General features: G+C 42.2%; 1 protein-coding gene across 4 annotated transcripts in view; it reads right to left on the reverse strand.

Annotated features, from left to right (window-relative positions):
• Positions 1 to 23,018, reverse strand: part of LOC110525997 (potassium channel subfamily T member 1) — a 74,611-nt gene that overhangs the window by 40,097 nt on the left and 11,496 nt on the right. For all 4 annotated transcript variants that reach the window (XM_021606562.2, XM_021606563.2, XM_021606567.2 and 1 more), the window contains exons 2-11: positions 20,601 to 20,639; positions 9,237 to 9,316; positions 7,140 to 7,242; positions 6,496 to 6,561; positions 6,198 to 6,246; positions 5,714 to 5,773; positions 4,882 to 4,956; positions 4,538 to 4,621; positions 3,354 to 3,448; positions 2,352 to 2,532 (exon numbers count right to left, since the gene is read on the reverse strand). In XM_021606562.2, the coding sequence (XP_021462237.1) occupies positions 2,352 to 2,532; positions 3,354 to 3,448; positions 4,538 to 4,621; positions 4,882 to 4,956; positions 5,714 to 5,773; positions 6,198 to 6,246; positions 6,496 to 6,561; positions 7,140 to 7,242; positions 9,237 to 9,316; positions 20,601 to 20,639 (832 nt within the window). The remainder of the gene's footprint in view (positions 1 to 2,351; positions 2,533 to 3,353; positions 3,449 to 4,537; positions 4,622 to 4,881; positions 4,957 to 5,713; positions 5,774 to 6,197; positions 6,247 to 6,495; positions 6,562 to 7,139; positions 7,243 to 9,236; positions 9,317 to 20,600; positions 20,640 to 23,018) is intronic.

The raw sequence follows: 23,018 nt of genomic DNA on the forward strand, positions 1-23,018 counted from the left end.
TTTGTTGTCTGTAATAGTTTGCAAGCCCTGCCACATAAGACGAGCATCGGAGCCGGTGTAGTACGATTCAATCTTAGCCCTGTATTGGCTCTTTGCCTGTTTGATGGTTCGTCGGAGGTCATAGCAGGATTTCTTCTAAGCTTCCGGGTTAGAGTCCCACACCTTGAAAGCGGCAGCTCTACCCTTTAGCTCAGTGCAAATGTTGCCTGTAATCCATGGCTTCTGGTTGGGGTATGTACGTACAGTCACTGTGGGGATGACATCCTCGATGCACTTATTGACAAAGCCAGTGACTGATGTGGTGTACTCCTCAATGCCATCGGAAGAATCCCGGAACATGTTCCAGTCTGTGATAGCAAAACAGTCCTGTAGTTTAGCATCTGCTTCATCTGACCACTTTTTTATAGACTGAGTCACTGGTGCTTCCTGTTTTAATTTTTGCTTGTACGCAGGTATCAGGAGGATAGAATTGTGGTTAGATTGACCAAATGGAGGGCGAGGGAAAGCTTTGTATGCGTCTCAGTGTGTGGAGTACAGGTGATCTAGAATTTTTTCCCCTCTGTTTGCGCATGTAACATGTTGATAGAAATGAGGTAAAACTGATATAAGTTTCCCTGCATTAAAATCCCCGGCCACTAGGAGTACCGCCTCTGGGTGAGCGATTTCTTGTTTGATTATTTACTTACTTATACAGCTGACTGAGTGCAGTTTTAGTGCCAGCATCTGTCTGTGGTGGTAAATAAACAGCCACAAAAAGTATGGATGAAAGCTCTCTTGGCAAATAGTGTGGTCTACAGTTTATCATAAGATACTCTACTTCAGGTGAGCAAAATCTAGAGACTTCCTTAGAAGTCATGCACCAAATATGCACAGACCGCGTCTTTCCGGAGTGTGCTGTTCTATCTTGCCAGTGCAGCGTATAACCCGCTAGCTGAATATTCATGTCATCATTCAGCCACGATTCCGTGAAACATAAGATGTTACAGTTTCTGAAGTCCCCTTGGTAGCATATTTGTGATCGTACCTCGTCTAATTTATTGTCCAGTGAATGCACGTTGGCAAGTAATATTGACGGTAAAGGCAGCTTTCCCACTCGCTGTCTGTGGATCCTTACGGGGTACCCCGTTCCGTGTCCTCTGTACCTGCGTCTCTTTCGCTTGCCAATGATGGAGATGTTGGCCTTGTCGGGTGTTCGAAGTAAATCCTGTGCGTCATGCTTGTTAAAATAATCTTTGTCTAATCCGAGGTGAGTGATCGCTGTCTTGATATCCAGAAGCTCTTTTTTGCCATAAGATATGGTGGTAGAAACATTATGTACAAAATAAGTTACAAATAACGCAAGAAAAAACACAATAGCAAATTGGTTAGGCGCCCGTAAAACTGCTGCCATTTTTTCCCGTGCCATTTTAGGTATACTTCACATAGGAAGCAGCGCAGGTCCTAATCCAGGCACTTGTCATCTCCTGTCTGGACTACTGCAACTCACTGTTGGTTGGGCCTTCCGCTTGTGCCATCAAACCCCTGCAACTTATCCAGAACGCTGCAGCCCGCCTGGTTTTCAACCTTCCCAAGTTCTACCATGTACCCCATTCGTCTGCACACTCAACTGGCTTCCAGTCGAAGCTCGCATCCACTCGAAGCTCGCATCCACTACAAGACCATGGTGCTTGCCTACAGAGCAGCAAGCGGAACTGCCACACCCAACCTTCAGGCTATGCTCAAACCCTACACCCCAGCAGCACTCTGTTCTGCCACCTCTGGTCTCTTGGCCCTCTCACCAGCTCCTGCTTAACCCAGTCCAAGCTCTTCTCTGATATGTCACCCCAATTGTGGAACCAACTTTCCCCCTGAAGCTAGGACAGCAGAGTCCCTGCCCATCCTCTGAAAGCACCTGAAACCCTACCTCTTCAAAGAGTGTCTTAAACAGTTAGTGATTGCAATAACTGATAAATCACTCAAATGTCAAATGTGTTCTCATTTCTGAGTTCCAAAAACAGATGGACAGTGCATGAGGTCAGAGTATGACAAGGAGGTTAAGTTAAGTTTTTACACCAGATGCAACTACGTCTGTTTCTTTTTTGTTCTAGGTCATGATGTTTGTTCAAGCCGTCTTAGCATTGAGGATGTTACTTTATGGTTACTACTATGGGTATACAGCTATCATTTCCAAACAGCTCTGATCAGGTACTTCTTAAATCAAATGTTGTGATACAGTGTTTGAGAACAATCAACAGTCAATCCAGGAAACATTATGGGAAATCATTTACAGCCTCAATTATCTTTCAAAAAACATCTGGGGCCACACAGGCTATTTTACCATTGTATAAGCTCTGTTATATTTAGTCTCATACCTGTAGTGGGAGCACCACAAGGGCCACACAAATGAGAATGACCACCAGCAGCTGAGAAGGCCAGATATGAGGTGTGACGTCACCATAGCCCACCGTAGAGAAGGTGACGATGCAGAAATACAGAGAGTTGAACAGAGTCAGGTTCTTTCCGGCCCTCTCTAGATGCTGGATACCACATGCCCTGGAAGGAGGAGAGGGATTTCACATTTAGGGGGAAACATTTTGCACGAGGTAGTCTTGCGAGCATAGATGCTCAATGCTCAATGTTGTACGTTTCTGAATCTGTATTATGGAGAACCACTATAACTCTGGAACTAGGCTATGCATGAGGAAAATATAGACCCGTTGAATTAACAAAGAGAAAGGTGAATTACACTATCATGTAATGATAATAGGGTGATGAGCCAATATGACCTACTCATTTCCGATAATATTTCAACAGAGGCTTTGGCATACATCTACATTGAAATTCAGCCTGGCAGATTAAGGATCAAAATCCTACTTTCCCCACAATCGATGCACCATAACACTTCTGCTCTGATCTGTGTAATCAGTGAGAATGACACCATTGATTCTGCTGTCTGTTCTGCCTGACGTCCTCAGTTAGTTCTCTGTGTTGGATAATGGCATGCCAAGATGACAGAGGTAGGAGGAGAGGAGAAGGTCTCATAGAGCTTCAGGGATGAGTGGCTAAGATCAGGGGCTGCATTTCATCCCACAAAGTTGTTTCCTCCTCTCCGATCTGCTCTTGTTAGTCCCCTTCACAGATCTGGCACAACTGGGCAAGAGCAAACTATGTTAGTGGGCATTACAACCAGTTTGGCCCATTTTAACAGCTTCACCTCCTTTTTTCAATGTTTCTTACACCTAACCAGATTCTATCAGATCTGTGTGTGGGAATGGACAGATGGGAGGGAACATGTTTGTGGAATGAGATGCTGCCCATGGTGCCAGATCCATGGAGTTTCAAGGGAAAGGGGTCTGGGATCAGGTGGCACATACCCAGTGAAGACCAGACAGAGAAGGGTGCAGATAAGTATGAGGACCTGGTTGAACATGGCAGAGTGGGTCCTCTGGATGGCACGATGGAGATCGTTCTGAGGAGAAAGAGGGGTAGAGGGAGAGTGGGAAGGAGGAAGACAGTGAGACTATTAAATCGGTTGGTCAGTCAATTGGTCTGCTGGTCAGCCAGTCTGTCTGCCTATCTATCTACGCCAGTGGTATTTAAACATTTTCAGCGGGCATCCCATTTTTTCTGCTAGAATTTCTGGGGACCCCATTTTTTCATTTTATCTGGTTACTTTGATACTGATGCAACCATTCAATAAACACAACCTTTCCTCAGATGTACCAGTGGGCATGCAGTCCATGTCACACCTTGTTAATGTTTCTGCCTGTCTGATTTGCTACCCACCATCTCCCCTCCAATCTCTTCAAGCTACCTACTCACCACGTCCCTTCATTACGTGTTAATGTTTCTGCCTGTCTGACTAGCTACTTCCCTCCAACCTCTCTAGGCTGGATCTGTTCTCTGTTCTCTCTCACAGCACTGATCTCCTTGGCCCAGGACCTAACCATCTGCCCACAGAGAGATGCCGCTGGCGCTGCCTCAAATCTACACTCATTGACGGTTTGCTTTACTCAATACAAATAGGAACTGGGTGTCTTTTGACTTTTTATAACTAGGGAATTTCTACCCACCACTGCTTTGGACTGTCTTCCCACATAATGCAGACAGAGTTTGGCTATTTTACTGGTAGACTACTGTATATAATCTCTTAGAACTGATTAATTTTGATTAAAAAAAACATGTATTGTCATGTGTGCTCCCTCTCCGGCCTCTAGGTCACCAGGCTGCTCGTTAGGGAGCACACCTGTCACCATCGTTACGCGCATAATGACACTCACCTGGACTCCATCACCTCCTTGATTACCTGCCCTTTATATGTCACTCCCTTTCGTTTCTTCCCTAGTCGTCATTGTTGCTGTTTCATGTCAGTGCGCCGTTTGTGTTTCTTGTTTTGTTCATTTATTAATTAAACGTATTCACTCCCTGAACTTGCTTCCCGACTCTCAGCGTACATCGTTACATGTATTCTCCGCGAGCGAAACTGGTTGAAATGACGTCATTGCAACTAGTTTTGTCCAGTTTTGCCTGCTGCGTTATGGTTATAGCATATACTCACAATCATATTCTCCAGGGCACACTTGGCTAACCAGCAGTTGAGAAACACTGGGATGAAGATGTTTCTCAACGGAGGCCAGAAGATCTGAAAAGACAATTGAATGAGTGAATACTCGAGCCTAGGGCAATATGCACATATACAGTGTAGGCCTATGCTCCCATCATCAAGTTTCGATACTCATAGTCTTGTGTTACCATACTCCTAAGTCTTGAGAGCCTGAAATCGACACCATAAACATTGCAAAAAGTCATATGTTTGCTAATGGGCCTCGTTTGCTTGTGGAATATAGTGCGTGTGTGTGCATGCGCGCGTGTGTGTGTGAGATCAGGTGGAAGAAGACTCACAGTAATTATAAATGGCACGGTATTAATCATCTCCAGGATGAAGGAGATCTGGAACATCTGCTCCCAGATGTTCCCCTGAAACAAAGAAACAGGATCAATGCAGTGTAAGCCAAGGCTGTGTATTAATTACAGTAATAGTGACCAGATCAGAACTATTATATTTTATTTAACTAGTCAAGTCATTTAAGAACAAATTCTTATTGACAATGACGGCCTACCGGAGAACAGTGGGTTAACTGCCTTGTTCAGGGGCAGAACAACAGATGTTTACCTTGTCAGCTCGGGGATACAATCCAGCAACCTTTCGGTTACTAGCCCAACGCTCTAACCACTAGGCTACCTGCCGCCACGAATGAGAAAATAACTATGACTATTTAGTAATGACAAGCCCTCACAACTTATTATAATACAAGGATTCATTAAAACAATTGGGGATGGTATCTATCTGCCAAAACAAACTAAAACTAAACCCAATCTACTTTGTCCTCCTGAAGTAGATCAAACTTCACCTAATTCATCAAAGAGACATAGCACTGTGGCACTTTAATTAATGGGCCATTTGAGGAAATAAAATCAATGTAGGATGGACACCTAATCTTTTATTCATTTGGATTCCAGAACTTTGTTCAATGGGATAGCATATTCATTATCTGTTCTTCTGACCCAGGTTAGAGCTAAGTGAAGGTGCATTCACACTGGTCGCTGCAAAAACGTTGCCAGAAAGTTCACCAATTTAATGCAATCTCACACAGGCGTGCCTCCAGGACTGCTCAATGGAGTCACTTCCTTCTAGCTCATACGACCCTGACGGAGTACAGCTGAGGTGGCTTACCTTGTAGCTGAGATACGTGAGGAGCATCGCCTCCAGGAAACTGATTAAGGCCACGGTCACCTGGTGCAGCACGGACAGAAGAAACGTATTAACCAGGGCTGCAATCTAACCGAGGCGCCCAGGCAATCCACTACCTGAGAGAGATGTGTTGTAAAGTCGTTCCTGTTCTAAAAACATTCCGGCTGTAAAATGTTTTCAGTTTAAATGCTGTGTGTTAAGATGCTACGTTTTAGTTGGGACTACAGTACCAATAAGGATGCCTCTTGGTAAGGTCAAAATTCCAAAAGGTTTGAAAAGGCATAGAGAGTACGGGATGTTGAAATCTGCGTGAAATCCTACATTGGTGTCAATGGGAGATTCACAGGGACATGTACGCATATGGGTTCGGCCCAGAGTGATTGTGTGGCTATTGTTAAATGAAAAACATGAGAAGTCAGTTTTAACAAAATCGAAGCTATGTTTGTGACTATCAGTCTCCTCTTACCTGTATTGCCCAGACAGGAACCCTTCTGTTCACCCAGAAAATCAACTCCCTTTAACAAAACAAAATAACCTTATTGATTATACAGTATGTACTGTATATTTATTATTAGACTAAATGAATTCTCCCTTTCACAAGACAAAACAATATTATTGAGTAGGCTATAAATACACCATATGGGTTAGACAATAATAATTCCAAAACACCACCTGATAGCTATGGAATTAGCTGAGCACATTACAATCCAAAACACATTCAAAGCCCAGGGTCAAGTCAATGTGCAGTGACCCTCATAACTTACCAGTTGATTTCTGTGATTTCTGTGGATTCTGCTGTGGCTGTGCTTGTTCTATTCTGACAGTTGACACTGCAAATGAAATGCATAGGAAAGGTGGGGGGAAGGAAGTCATTCAGAGTGTGTGTGTGTGGTGAAAAATCTACCCTGTGGGTAATAGTCACCATCACTCACTCAGTACTGTATGCTGCCATGGTGATGACAGAGGGACTATGTCTTTAAGAGCTTCTGGCGGCGGGATACACAAACAAACATATCCTGCTTCCACATCACTACACTAAGACTGAGAGAAAGGCTGCCCCATCACCAACGCTGCTCTTTCAGGCTTTGTGTCTCACACTCACAAATAAAAAACTCATTTCAGAGTCATAGAAACTCTGAATCTTTTTTATCTGGACCAAATAGTTCTCTTTTCAACTGGGTAAAAGTTATATTCTCTGAATCACATGGATGAATACCACATTTATCAATCAATAGGAATAAAATACATAATCAGTAAAGTACGAATGTATTCGGTCTCCAAGCACCCACACAAGTCTGTATTCACCAGCTAAATGACAAATCACAGTTTAGCATACATGGTGAGTCACTAGTAAGAGGTGAAATAGCAAGACTCTAGTAAGAGATAAAAGCAATTGTAGGGGTCTCACCATACTCCAGTGACCTGTTCAGGGTCGTCCAGAGCCACTCTGATGACGTAAAGGGCACACGTCAACAGCTTCAAGGAGAAGTTAAACAGACGGATCCTCAGGCCTGCAGGGGAGCAAACACAATATAACACTAAAGGCCAGATTTACTAAGTAATTGCATTGGGAGCAAATCTGTTCACCTGTTTCCAAGAGGGAATTAAACGATTATAGCTGACAAAGGTCAAATCAAGCCTAATAACTAATTATGGTAAAGAGTAACTGAATTTGTGCTGATTTATCACCTATTAAAAAACAAATATGCTTAATCCGGGCTACTGTATATTAATAAATCTGGATGATGTTTGCAGTAAAGTTTTTGTAATGCAAGACATTAGTATAGGGATATACTAGTTAAGGAAATGCGTTTTTAACTCGTAAACTGACCTCATCCTGGGCCAATGAAATAAGAGGTGGGGACATTTAATCGAATATCCGGATAGCCAAGTGGACATTAGTATTCGATTACTTGAGTGAGTGTTCATTTTCGGAGAACAAAAACGGTAGAAATATTTATTATAAATTAAATGATATTATCCTTGTGACATTGTTACCTACCATGACATTTGAAATACTTAATCAAATAGATTATATTTTTATAACCATGCTGAGCTAATGCTGCACATTTAGACTTCCAGTCAGAATCAGTTCTATCATGGCAAAAATATGACTCGTCTTTCATTGTTGCTTTTAGCCAAAAACTACAGAGAAAAGCAGCCAGTCCTCTGTTACTTACTTCTGCCATGTGCATTTGCGGCATTCTGAATGATCAAGAACAGTTATTATTTATTTTTATTTCGACTACGCTTTACAGATTTCCGAATGTTTTAAAATGATTCTACCTGACAGATGTATAATCTCTCACCTGAACCTGTTAGAGTGCTGCCCGTCTGTTTGCTTCTCTGTCTGTCTCTGGCCAGAAAAAAGTGATTATATCTGTCTACGGACAGAGGCAGTGATTCTACCCTACCGGACATCACTCCTCCCCTGAACCCTATCTGTCTAAGTGCCCAGGATGTGCTTTCTGCTCTCTCTCACTGACCAGTCTAAAGTGACAATATACGTACATGCACAGAGCCATGACTAACACGGCTTCATGCTGGTCTGGCAAGCCTTCACAACTGATTTACCCCGACTCATCTTTATCACACACAGCTCCCAGCAACAACACAGCACAGGTGTCACTGCTTTGAAGTAGGGGGAGGTCATGCTTGAATGCTTGTATGATGTGGCAGGTATATAAAGCAGTGGAATAGAGGATGAATTATTCTGATAATTGGGGAAGAAAACACAACCCAGAGTAAGGTGACAGTAAAATCATTACAACAACACTGTGTTTGCGCAAGGCTGAACACACACACACCTTGCCTGGCTGCAGATACACATGTAAGTCATAGGATGGTGCTAGTTGCTTCACAAAGACAATGTTCACTTTTCATTCATCCAAGCCTGCCTGCCATTGAATCTCCTTTTAATATAAACTCACCAGGGGACACAGTGACAACATCAAAGCTTCACAATGGTTCTAAACTGAACAGGCCAAAAACAATCATTGTAAACAGCTTCCTGGCTCAGCAGTAGGCTCTATACAGGTTGGATTTGCATGACATTTGTATTTGGCCCTGATGCTTTTTTCTATAACGGATGGGAAGTTGCTCAGAGATAAGGACTAAACATTGCAAACAGTAACAACATACTGCAACCACACACATACACAGACCGAAGACTGATGTCTAACACACACATTGTGCATGGCAAGTTGGACAGATATGTCCATTTTAGAAAGCCTACTGTACCACTGCCTTATGTCCTAATCAGAAATGATAATACCCTCTCCCTCAACAAAAAAAATAAAGTATTGTCCTCCTTTCACACTTACATGGTGTGTAGATACAGCACCATGAGTCACGACAACTAATTGAAAACCCTGACTGGAGCTGAAATTGGATATGCAATGCACCTTATCACTTAGATTAAAGTTATTATCCTTCTCGTTTCCAGGTGTCTGACTTCCTTGTTATTTTGTGACAGTACTGTACATCTGTGCTGTAATCTACTTACTTGACCTTTGGTTTTTGATGAAGAACAGCTTGAGCCTCTCCTTGAAGGTGTTTTCATTCACATAGAACTCCACCTGCACCCTGGACAGAAGAGAGACAGTCGGTACAACTACCATGGAAGGTCACATGCATCCATATAGATACAAGGACCATGGTTTTGTCGTTCAATTCTGAACGGTGTCATGATATTAGTGAGTAAATTAACTTTATCAAGATGCATTCTGGTGAATACTGGGATGCTCTGTTTTTTTTGTGTATCTGTGACATCCATTGTTGCATTAGAGTACCATATGGGGCATTCAACAGTGTGAGACAAGGAACATAGCTGGTCCTGGATGGGAGAACAGATGCTGCTGGAAGTGGTGTTGGAGGGCCAGTAGGAGACACTCTTTCCTCTGGTCTAAATAAAACACCAATGGCCCATGGCAGTGATTGGGGACATTGCCCTGTGTAGGGTGCTGTATTTCGGATGAGACGTTAAACAAGTGTCCTGACTCCCTGTGGTCACTAAAGATCCCATGGCACTTATCGTGAGAGTAGGGGTGTTAACCCTGGTGTCCTGGCTAAATTCCCAATCTGGCCCTCATACCATCACGGTCACCTAATCATCCTCAGCTTACAATTGGCTCATTCATCCCCCCTCCTCTCCCTTGTAACAATTCCCCAGTTTGTTGCTGTAAATGAGAATGTATTTTCAGTCAACTTACCTGGTAAAATATAAGGGTTAAATAAAATAAATAAAAATGGGTCACAATTACAAAACCAGTTCCTTTCATTGATTCTGTTTTCCTGGAATGGGTAGCTAGACAGATACTGCTCAGATTTAAAGAACTAATACATTGTAATGGCCCCTTTATAGTCTCTTATTACCCACAGTGGTCCAATTACGACAACAAAGTTTAATAAATTATTAAAGAGATGAACAGTAAGCATGAGAATTTGGAAACATATAGAGGTTGAATATTGTTATACGACAGAGCAATGGATCTGATGTTGGAGAATAACACATTGAGAATGCAATCTGTTTTAACATGAGTGCCTTCCCTGTCGGGATGCAAATTGGTGAGGGCCCAAAAAGGTGACTTTTTTTTTTTTTGCACTGAAACATGCAAAAAAATCCCTGCTAGGGGGAAATGCAGGTTAACTAATTAAGCAACAAAGATGATCAGTCTCTGTGTGAAAAATAAAGTGGTTAATGTGAACCCAACTCGAGGCTAAAAAATGTAAAGAAAGCAATCCAATGTTATTTGTTGCCTAGACTTTACTGCAAAGGACACTCAAGTCTTGAGAAAAAAACAATACACTAACATTGCAGTGAGCCATGACAGCCTTTATAATAGAACACTTGTGACCACACACACATCTAAATATTGCACTTGGGAAAAAACCATCTTAAAGTAGTAATAGAATGAAAAAACAGGCATTCTATTTTTGCACTATTATAGTGCCCACTATAGTTGACAGGCTACATGTGTGCAAAAATACGTTCACTGAGTAAAAAAATGTAATAGCACCCCCTCACTCACACGTGTTGCCCGTTTCCTGGGGACAGTCCCCGTTTTTGGTGGCTTGTCCGCGGCCGGAGCTGTCCTCGGAAATGTCCCCGTTTTTAACTGTGCGTTAAAACTGTGCGTTAAAAACAGACTGCAAAGTGAAATATTTTACTTGGCAAGAAAGACCAGGCAGCAGAGCCTACCGGTTGACGTCTCAATCGCGTTGTGCTTGTTTTGTCCAGCAGAGGGGGCTGCTCGCCATAGCAGCTTCACTCACTCTTCCTCTTCTACTTACTACTTGCTCGCGCTAGATTTAGAGAAAACTGCTGTGGAAAACTCGGCCAGAAGCTAGCAAGTGTCAAGTGAATCCACAACATCACCACAAACGTCTTTTCAAGTCAGGTAATCGTTTGAGATACTAGCTAGTGATGTTATGTCACAATTTATTGTATAGATAGATGATCTGCTCTATAAGGTTTTAAATAGGTTATGCTAGCTAACGTTTGCTATGTAGACTAAGTTAGACTACGACTAAGTTAGCAGCTACTGTTATGGTAGCTAGGTTAAAAAAAGTTCACATGTAAACATGCAGTAGACGGGCTATTTTGAAAATATGATTATATTAAATGAATGCACAATTAATTCTGCGAATATTTTTGTAGATTACAATTGTAATGGTTTGGCGTTATAATAAGTAGTGTGAAAATAACATTAGCAGTGGAGAGGAAGGAGAGGAGGAAGACTACATAGGAAGAAGAGTGAAGGAGACAGGAGGAAAGGTAAAGATATGGTTACAGAGCCTGCCAATTTATTATTCCAAACAAAGTTTTTGAGATAAAATACAAACATGAGGCAAGCAATGGGAATCTGTTAACCAAAGTATTTTATCTAATAGTATGCTATTTATTAATACAGATTGGAGAGGAAGGAGAAGGAAAAATGAAGGGAGTAAAAATAGTGAAGCAAGGAGAGTGTAGAAGAGTGAGGTGGAAAGGTGAAGAGAAGGAAAGGAAGACGAGTGAAGAAAAGAGGAGTAAGATTGGAGGAGAAGAAAAAGTTAAGAGTAAGAAGAGTGACACAAGGAGAGTGAAGAAGAGCAGACAGAGGAGATACAATGACTCTTTCCAAGAAACGGAAATGCACTTTTTATGAAAAACGAGAGAATTTCCATTTATACGCTCCGGTCAAGACGATAGAATTCCTCTCTTTCAATTGGCAGCCAGAGAAGAACGGCAGTGGTAGAACATCAGCAGACGAAAAAGCATAAAGCCTCTCTGATTGCCCGTGTTGGTATGTCCTCTGTCACCACATTCTTCAAGAAGGTAGAGCCTTCCCAAGAAGAATATGGTTTAGCTGTGCAGGAGGGTGTCTTTGCATACCACAATATGTGACACAATCATAGTTACAGATCTATGGACTGCACAGCACAAATGACACAGAAGCTTTATGAGCCAAAGTTTACATGTGCTAGGACAAAATGTGACACCATAGTGAGTAACAGGCAAAATTGGTGGCTGACTAAATACTTTTTTGCCCCACTGTAGTTGTTTTCTCTGTCTATCACAGTGTGCCTGTTAGACTAAATACATGAAACTGGAATTGTCCCCCTTTTTTATTTCATAGATAATAACATTGGATATTTTAATTATATATTGACCGCCAAACTGGAAATGTCCCCGGTTTTCATTTCAGAAACCTGGTCACCTTACGTTACTGGCAAGTTCAACACAACAAAAGCTGTTGACATCTGTTCTACAATGTGCCAGCAGAGCATGATACCCTTTGTTGGCATAATTGACCTCTTTCAGGCAGAGAGTACAACTGGCATACCCCTTTTTATCCACTGTATTGAAAAAGGGAGAAATAGGGAAAGTGTGTGGTGTTCGTTTCACCTCTATGGTGGCATCCAGTTTAAGCCAGGCCCAGCTCCACTTCATCCCTGAATCCACTTGTTTTAACAAGCAACGCCTCATTTTCACCTAATTCTCTCATTCAGAAAATTAACCACATAATGTTACTTTAGAGGAAAAACATCAGTTCATAGAGAGTTCGTTAGCTAGTTAACATTTCACACAGATTGCCAGGGTCCAGTAAGCAACTAACGAGTTATAACTTGAGGAAAGGCAAGGAGTCGTATACCAGTTAATACTATAGCGAATTGGTTTCACACCATGATCTAAATTATTTGATCAGTTAAAGTTGGCTAATGTTGCTCAACATTTCTCTGGCTAGCTAACGGAGAATTCAATCCAGCTAGCAAGATACCTCATGCTAACAATACTTGTTCCACCACACTTTCTCCCTCACCCCAAACTTTCCAAATGCCAGCTGTTTTTATGTTATAGCTCAAAAAGTACGCTTCATCACATTCTCAAACCCTGTCTCTGCGGTCAGGTACCTCTTCACATCGTTATACAAAGCCCCCCCAAAACTATTCTCATCGGATCTACACGAAGCACATAGCACACTTATTTTGGATTCAAAAAGGCGAATTTAGCCGAAAGGTGATTAGTTTGCATCCCTGCTGTCTGGAAGAACTGTTGCCTGTCTTGTTGAAATGTGTGGCATTTAAGCTACACGCCACATTAATCTTCAATTTGACACTCTGATAGCTATGGAGTGACATCGTTTCCGATGGAGGATTTGAACAGACCTTAAATAATGTATTTCTTTAAAGTGCAATGGATCCTCTTACTTATGTCGGCCTTGAGCATAATTGTTCTTCCATGATGCAATTTAAAACCACATATCCTACATCCTTAGGGAGCCTAGAATGTACCCTAACAGCTTACACACAACTGTATGTGGTTTAATAACTTAGGAACATCAATAAATGAGTCATGTTGACTTTCTGTGATTGTTCTTCCAACTTATTTCTTTATTTTACACCTTGAGCATAAATTTGATCTACTTCTTCTACTACTCCCATGATGCAATTTGCTAAGCCACCCCCTTAGTAGGCCTACAATACAATTTATCCAATCTATATGGAACCAATTTTTGTTCAGTGAAGAAGAACCCTTGGGGTTCTGATCAGAGAACCCTACAAAACGGTTCTATATAGAACCTTTAGGGGTGTCATATATGCAGCAAGCACTATAACCCTTATTGGTTCTATCCAGAAACTATTTTTCTAAGAACATGCACTCTGATTGGTCCCTCAGCTATTCCATGTATTTCAATTGGACTCTCCTAATCCATCATGTCATGAAAAGTAAAACGGAACGGTGTAGTCACTGTGATTTATGGATCACCCATGTGGTACCACTTATTCAAAACTGACAAGCTAGTCACTCTAAAAATATATATTTAATTCTATACAGTTGCATAGGCATATACTGTAACTATCTAATGAAACACATTGACGTTCATGTAAAGCAATTCCATTAATAAAGGCCCATGGACTGAACGTTGGGGTGTGTCTGGGAGGTTACAAATGATGGGAGAGCTAACTGTGACTAACTGTTAGTCAACTAATCTAAAGTGGGGGTGAAACAGATCTATTTGATCTCTTTCTGTAATAAAATTGTTGCCTCCCCTAACTCCTGCAGAGGATAACAATAATGGGCTGTAAGCTCCAGCAGGGACCTTGGAGCCTTGTTTGTGCCTGACAGGTTAGATTGTATACTAAGAGATGTGTAGCTATTGAGCCACAATCTTACTCTGCATCTCGCTTTCATTCATTTCATGTTTCATGAGCTGAAATTATAGATCCCAGAAATGTTCCATTTGCACAAAAACATGTATTTCTCTCAACTTATGTGCACAAATTTGTTTACATCCCTATTAGTGAGCATTTCTCCTTTGCCAAGTTAATCGATCCACCTGATAGGTGTGGCATATCAAGAAGCTGATTAAACAGCATGATCATAACACCTTGTGCTGGGGACAAGAAAAGGCTACTCTAAAATGTGCAGTTTTGTCACACAACACAATGACACAGATTAGCATGCTGACTGCATGAATGTCCACCAGAACTGCTGCCAGAGAATTTAATGCTATTTTCTCTCCCATAAGCCACCTCCAATGTTGTTTTAGAGAATTTGGCAGTATATCCAACTGGCCTCACAACGTGTATGGTGTCGTGTGGGCGAGCGGTTTGCTGATCTCAACGTTGTAAACAGAGTACACAATGGTGGCGGTGGGGTTATTGTATGGGCAAGTTACAAACACAATTGTGTCACACCCTGATCTGTTTCACCTGCCCTCGTTATTGTCTCTACCCCCTCCAGGTGTTGCTTGTTTTCCCAGTGTATTTATCCCAGTGTTTCCTGTCTCTCTGTGCCAGTGCGTCTTATATGTCCAAGCCTACCAGCGGTTTTCCCGGTTTCCTGCTTTGCCTTTTCTCCTTTTTCTAGTGCTCCTGGTTTTGACCCTTGCTTGTTCTGGACTTTGTACCCACATGCCTGACCATTCTGCCTGCCCTGACCTCAAGCCTGCCTGCCACTCTGTACCTCCTGGACTCTGACTCACGACCATTCTCTTGTCTATTCCCTTTGGATTTATTAAACATCTTTAACTCCAACCATCTGCCTCCTGTGTCTGCATTTGGGTCTCGCCTAGTGTCATGATACATTTTATCAATGGCAATTTGAATGCACAAAAATACGGTGATGAGATCCTGAGGCCCTTTGTGAGGCCAATTTATTTTTAAGGTATCTGTGACCAATAGATGCATATCTGTATTCCCAGTCATGTGAAATCCATAGACTAGGGCCTAATGAATTTGTCAATTGACTGATTTCCTTTTATGAACTCTAACTCAGTAAAATCTTTGAAATTGTTGCATTTATATTTTTGTTCAGTATACATGCACACACAAATGTATATTTAATTAGAATTCACAATTTAACTTAAATGTTGCATTTTCATTCACATTGAACACACGCACGTGTGTGCATGCAAAGACATGCACACACACACACACACACACACACTATTGCCTACGAGAAGATTACGATTTCAAGCCGCTTTGAAAATGACACACTGAAGTGAAGACTGCACTGTAAATAAACATCAAACAGCTTTTTGACAGCAGGGCAATCTGTCTAAAAGAAGAGAACAAAGCTGCTTTAAATGCTCTGTTATCTGATTCACTATCATCTGTTGGGAGATGTGAAACCATGATAAATGAAAGAGACAGATGTTTCCTTCCATATGTCTTGTTTTTAAAAGCCGTAGAAGTAACAAACACAGATGACAGTGTCAGTGATGGTTACTTCTCTAACCATGGGGGGGGATGCAACCAAACAGTTGGACACTCGGAAAATTGTCTAGGTAATTTCCTACACGTTCAGAACAGTTATCCCATTGGCTGAGCCGAGGCTTGTTTGATAGGAGACAGACAGCTGTGTTGATTTCCCAAGTTATCTTCCTACATACATTTTATTTGCATACTGAACAATATTCTATATCTCTCTTTCTCTCTCTAGTCGACCAACTCCACTGCTCCAGTCAACCAATTTCTATCTTTGATAGCTGTGGATAGAGTAAAGTCAGACTATCCATAATATACACAAAGTGATCAGAAATAGCAATAGCAGTTCTTACTCTAAGCACAATGTCTGTTGAGATATGTTGGAAGTAGAGAATCAGGTGCACATGCAAATACAAGACTTAAAACTTTCAAGCATAGGCTATGTTTAGCTTTCAAATGTACATTTATTGATCAACAGAACCAGCCTTCCATCGCCTTCTGGTTTGGATCGTCCAGCCCAAGCTGACTGAAGGTGTATCACAACACAGAGACTACAGCTTTCAGGGAAACAACCGAGCCAGTCCCTGCATGTCTAACAGCTCCTACTTGGAAGTCTTGTTCCGTGGTTGCCATGGCATGTTGATGAAGCCTAGGCAGAGAACTATGTCAATATTGTAATATTTTACAGTTTTTTTAAGTGTTTTTTATTTAAAAAAATATTAGACCCCTTTATAGGGGGCTTTTCCGAACAACCACCAACAGTGGTGGTCTTACTGCCGCTTTTACAGTCACCGAGGCATCACCCAGGTGGGTGGTACACTTTGATAGTGGATGATCCAGCCCACTTACTGCCATGCCTACTCCCTCTCTCCAGCGCTCGACGTCGCCGGTCTACTAACCACCAGCCCTGGCAACCATTATTACGCACACCTGCTCCCCAGCATTACGCCTGGACTTCATCACCTTGATTATATTCCCTTTATTTAGCCCTCAGTAGCCTCAGTCTTCAGCCAGTATTGGTTTGTTGTCCTGTTCAGTACGAATACCCTGTTTTTTTGCACCTGTTTCCTGACTCGTATTCGTGACAGCATACTGCCTCGCAATATGGAAGCAGCAGAGGAGAAAACCATCTTCTAGAAGGTCCAGGAACAGGGTCATCTGCTCCACCAACCTCGCGACCAGCTGGCGCAACTGGGTAAGGCCATGGAGGAGGTTCTCCACCGCCTCAACACTACCAGGGAGGCTATCCATACCCCTATCAGAGGGCCTCCTACCAAGGGTTGTCACAGTCAGCCAGTCCCCCAGCCGTCCACCCAGGTCAGCGAAGCCCTACTGTCCCTTCCGGAGAAGTATAACGTTCCTTCATCGAAATGCAGTGACTTCCGACTCAAGTGCTCCCTCTATTTCGCCCATCAGACGGGGAGCCCCTATCACCGAGAGGTCCAAGGTTGCCACGGTCATTTCCCTACTGACCGGGCGGGCGTTGAAGTGGTCTACGACTGTCTGGGAGAGAGGAGTGGAGGAGCTGGGTTCCTATGAGAGGTTCATGGCTCTGTTCGGGACGGTTTTTGACCATCCTCCAGATGGCAGAGAGGGAGGTGAGCGACATCTCCAACTCCAGCAGGGTCCCCAGACCGCTGCGGAGTACGCCCTTACCTTCGGACTGTGGCAGCCTCTAGCGGATGGAATGAGACGGGCCTCCACACTCTCTTCTGGAGAGGACGGCGCAAAGAGGTCCAAATGGAGTTGTCGTGTCGGGATGACAACCTATCCTTGGACGCACTCATCACAATGGCCATTTGTCTGGATAACCTTCTTCGGGAGCGCCTTTGCTCACCTCGCCACTTGCCTCCCACCTTTGGCTGTCCCGAGTCTGAGCCTGAACCCACACCTCTCCCTGGCAGAGTGGAGTTGCCAGAGACAACTGGGGCTCTGTCCCTATTGCGGCCAGGAGGGGCACCAGCTTCAGCGGTGTCCGGTGCGTCCCAACCTGGATTCCACTAGGACAGAGGTGATCTTCCGTCTCCCAGGGTAGGTGTGCGTATTCCATCATCGTTTTCTGCCAAACCTTTCTGGTTCCCATTTCACTGGCTGGCTGTCTCTCAGGTGTTGTCTCTGCAGCTCTAGTGGACTCGGGTGCCACAAGGAATTTCCTCGACCAGGCCCTTGCCTCCTCCCTGAACATAAATCTGTACACACTCTCCTCTCCTTTTCCTGTCCAAGCACTGGATAAGCAACCATTGGGATCTGTCACAATCACACACATCACTCACCTTCACCGTGGGACCCATGCACCAGGAAAGACTCACCTTCCTCATCATCATTCCTCATCATTTATTTAGCCCTCAATAACCTCAGTCATCAGGCAGTTTTGGTTTGTTTTCATGTTCATTATGCATTCCGTTTCGTTAATTTGCCTTGCATCATTGTAATTAAACTCTCCTACTGCACCTGCTTCCTGACTCCCTGCGTATACGTGACACTTACGAAGGAGGAGCTGTAAACATCGAAGATGACAAGGTGCCCGATGAAAAGCTCCGGGGCCATTCTGTCAGATGTTTTCCAGCCATTTCCCTGCCTGGCTGCACCATCAGTGCTCTCTTCGCTCAAGACACTAATTTTCCAAACTAACTAGCTTCATCTGAAGTTGTGGAAGACCATCGCCCAAAAACCACCAGATCCCAAAAATTAGTGTAGCGCCTTTGAGATTCTACTTGGAATGAAATCTATAATTATTATTACTTGTACTGTAATTAAGACTGCTAGATAATTATTGACTTCTTCACATGCTCCACATTCATTAGGGAGGAATTCATAAAGCATCACAATCTATTTCCCGTGTTCAGCCCCCTGCATTAGACTGTGATGATGATACATCTTAAAGAAACACTGTTGCTGTGAGTGGTAACATGGATCAAGATTGATTATAATCATGTTTTCCATTCTAAATTGGTGTTTCTGAGTCAATTCTAAAGCCTGGTCAGATCACATATCACATTACGTAGGACCACTTTGCTTTCAAATATCCACTTTGACCACAAGAGCAAAATACAATTTGTAAGCTATAACTGCTTTTTTTTTCGAGTACCAAACGCTCAAAAGCAGAATGCCATCATATGGAAATATTGTGAGGAAAACCGTGTTTTGTTTAAACATTTTGCCACCCACTGCTCGATTGATTTTTTCTCCATAAATGGGAAACAAATAGGGCTGGGAGTTGCCAGGGACCTCACGATACAATATTATCATGATACTTAGGTGCTGATATGATGTGTATTGAGATTCTATATGTATCAGGGATTTATCACAATTCTATATGTATTCAATTTTTATACTGCAGTTTTATTGCGATTCAATGTTCCAAACATATTGCTCACTATATATAGGTCTGCTGCAGAGGGACAAGAAAGAACCATCATAAAAAACGAGTTTTGATCGGTCATGGAAATAAAAGTGCTGAAAACATGTTGACTCACCATTTAAAAATAAGATTGAGGCCAAGCTATAGGGGGAGAATCATTTTTGGCGCAGGTACAGCCGACTAGCGATAGCTAGCGTTAACTACGTTTTTTGAGAATCGATACTTGGGATAATAGAATCAGTATATAATATCGTCCAAAATAATCCCCTTTCCAGCCCCATCTCTAGAGCGGAAGAGAACACTTGTGCCAACATTTAAGCTCCGCTGCATGCCTCTGACACCGCACTTACAGCATCCCTAAGGAAACCTATTCACCATCCATCTCCTCGACAGACAGACAGACAGACAATACAGAAACCACAGAGAGCACAGGAAGCATGTTATCAGTTATCATTTCCAGCCTGCCAGGCATAGCAGCCCACAGAAAATCATCCACACGCGCACTACATCAAAATTGCTGTTTGACTTGGTAGCGTTGGTGATTGTTCTGCCGCCCAGAGGGCTGTATTTATATTTTTTTAAATAGGCGATAATGTGATTTTAGTAACCAGTAGCCCACTTTGATAATGATCTCTCTAAAAAGTCATTTGCAATAAAATGCTGAGGGAGCACTTATCAAACCGACTGACAATGGTTTATAAGCGTTCCTCTACGAAGACAATCCATTACTCATTTGCAGTTCTTCTAGATAGCACTATACAATATGTACATTGTACGCTGCAATAATTTATAGGCAGGCAAGCAGACAGTCAACGTACTCCAACCATATCCACTGACTACATCACTGAACAAAATCAAATAATCTCGAGGTTTTAGCACCTAAAGTACTTCTCTAAATTCCTCCAGTGGTTGATGACACAAGCTCAACGGTTTTATCTGGTGCTGTGACTAAGGCTACATCCCAAATGGCACACTATTCCCTTTATAGTGCACTACTTTTGACCAGGGCCCATATGGCTCTGGTCAAAAGTAGTGCACTCACTGTATAGGGAATAGGGTGCCATTTGGGATGCACCTCAAGTCAAAAGGGAGGGATAGAAGAAACAAGCTGTGTGTGTTTACCAATCTCCCATAGTGGACATAATCACAGGACACATGCCATTCCATGCTAGCATGATGCTGGATGTGTGTCCCAAATGGTACCCTATTCCCTACAGAGTGCACAACTTTTAAACAGAGTCCTATGGGCCCTAGTCAAAAGTAATGCACTATATAGGGAGTCGGGTGCCATTTGGGATGCATCCTGGGACTTACTGGGCGTTGGTAGAGTCCATACTGTACTCCTCCTGATACCTATAAGCACAGTACACATGGACATAGATAGGGAGATGTTAAAAGGAGGAAAGGAAGAGAGGGAGGGATGGGGGGCAGGGCATGCTTTTATAGAGGACACGTAACACCAGAAAGACAAAAGGGTCTCAGAGTAGGAGTGCTGATCTATTAGCAGGTGCCATGATTTACAAAAATGAAAAACGGATCCTAGATCAGGATTACACATTAGGATTGACAGGGATTCTCGGATACAATGCTTTGATTGGTTTAAGAACAGACGGGAGACTCTCATTGCAAACCACAGGAGACTACAGGACAGCAGGAAGGAAACCCACTGGGTCAATCGCAATGGCTTCAGCATTCACATGATGACAAATTGGACAGATTATATTTCGTTCTGTAGCAGGTTGAATGAATGTATCATGGTGACATTGAGCCGAGCGGTGCCATGGACACATTAATAACGTATGGTGACAGCAAACAGAGAAGGATAATGTTGAGAATCAAAGGCTCAATGTCAAACATGGAGGTTATGAGAATAGTCATGGAGGATATAAGAAAAGTGAGTCAATTAAATAAGAATTTGTTCTTAACTGACTTGCCTAGTTAAATAAAGGTTACATTTAAAAAATAAAATAATCGGAATGAAATCGTATGGAACAGGTTTGTATAAAATGACTGTACCATACATTATACTGATACAATATGTTTGCTAAAGGTATAGACTTCCTGAAGTTTGCTAATGAGAATCTTAGTTATAAGAATCAACAGCTTGGGGAGAGACCATTACTTTTGATCAAACATAGTCATAAAAATAAATGAATATGGACAGATTGAGTTCTTATTAGGAGGGGCATGGTAATTCCCTAGATATAGTACCTGACAAATGAAAAAGAATCAGATAAATACATTTTATGGATTTGTCACTTCCTATACTTGTAGATGGATAAAAATATTACATTTTTGGGGGGAACCCGTACCTGACCAAGCATTTTCTCAAGCGACACTTAAAATAGGCCTACTACACTACCGTTCAAAAGTTTGGGGTCACTTAGAAATGTCCTTGTTTTTTTAAAGAAAAGCACATTTTTTTGTCCATTAAAATAACAACATATTGATCAGAAACACAGTGTAGACATTGTTAATGTTGTAAATTACTATTGTAGCTGGAAACGGATGCTTTTGATGGAATATCTACATTATCAGCAACCATCACTCCTGTGTTCCAATTGCACGTTGTGTTAGCTAATCCAAGTTTATCATTTGTAATGGCTAATTGATCATTAGAATATCCTTTTGTAATTATGTTAGCACAGCTGAAAACTTTTGTGCTGATTAAAGAAGCAATACAACTGGCCTTCTTTAGACTCGATGAGTATCTGGAGCAAACACCAGTCTCAGCGTCAACAGTGAAGAGGTGACTCTGGGATGCTGGCCTTCTAGGCAGAGTTCCTGCATCCAGTATCTGTGTTCTTTTTCCCATCTTAATCTTTTCTTTTTATTGGCCAGTCTGAGATATGTATTTTTCTTTGCAACTCTGCCTAGGCCAGCATCCCGGAGTTGCCTCTTCACTGTTGACGTTGAGACTGGTGTTTTGCAGGTACTATTTAATGAAGCTGCCAGTTGGGTACTTGTGAGGCATCTGTTTCTCAAACTAGACACTCTAATGTACTTGTCCCCTTGCTCAGTTGTGCACCGGGGCCTCCCACTCCTCTTTCTATTCTGGTTAGAGACAGTTTGCCCTGTTCTGTGAAGAGAGTAGTACACAGCATTGTACGAGATCTTCAGTCTCTTGGCAATTTCTCGCATGGAATAGTCGTCATTTCTCAGAACAAGAATAGACTGACGAGTTTCAGAAGAAAGTTATATGTTTCTGGCCATTTTGAGCCTGTAATCAAACCCACAAATGCTGATGCTCCGGATACTCAACTAGTCTAAAGAAGGCCAGTTTTATTGCTTCTTTAATGAGCACAAAAGTGTTCAGCTGTGCTAACAATTACAAAAGGGTTTTCTAATGATCAATTAGCCTTTTAAAATTATAAACTTGGATTAGCTAACACAAGGAGTGATGGTTGCTGATAATGGGCCTCTGTAAGCCTATGTAGATATTCCAATAAAATCAGCTGTTTCCAGCTACAATAGTCATTTACAACATTAACAATGTCTACACTGTATTTCCCATCAATTTGATGTTATTTTAATGGACAAAAAAAATGTGCTTTTCTTTCCAAAACAAGGATATTTCTAAGTGACCTCAAACTTTTTAACGGTATTGTACATCAGGGGCAGATTACAATGTTGTCCAGGCCACAAACTTTTGAGCTAAACCTAAATCCCTGAGCTCAACTACATTCAGGTCACTCTGTGTGGATGAAGAGAATAGTGTGTCGCGCATCACAA

The sequence above is a fragment of the Oncorhynchus mykiss genome, chromosome 6 (genome assembly GCF_013265735.2).
Source record: "Oncorhynchus mykiss isolate Arlee chromosome 6, USDA_OmykA_1.1, whole genome shotgun sequence".
NCBI lineage: Eukaryota > Metazoa > Chordata > Actinopteri > Salmoniformes > Salmonidae > Oncorhynchus > Oncorhynchus mykiss.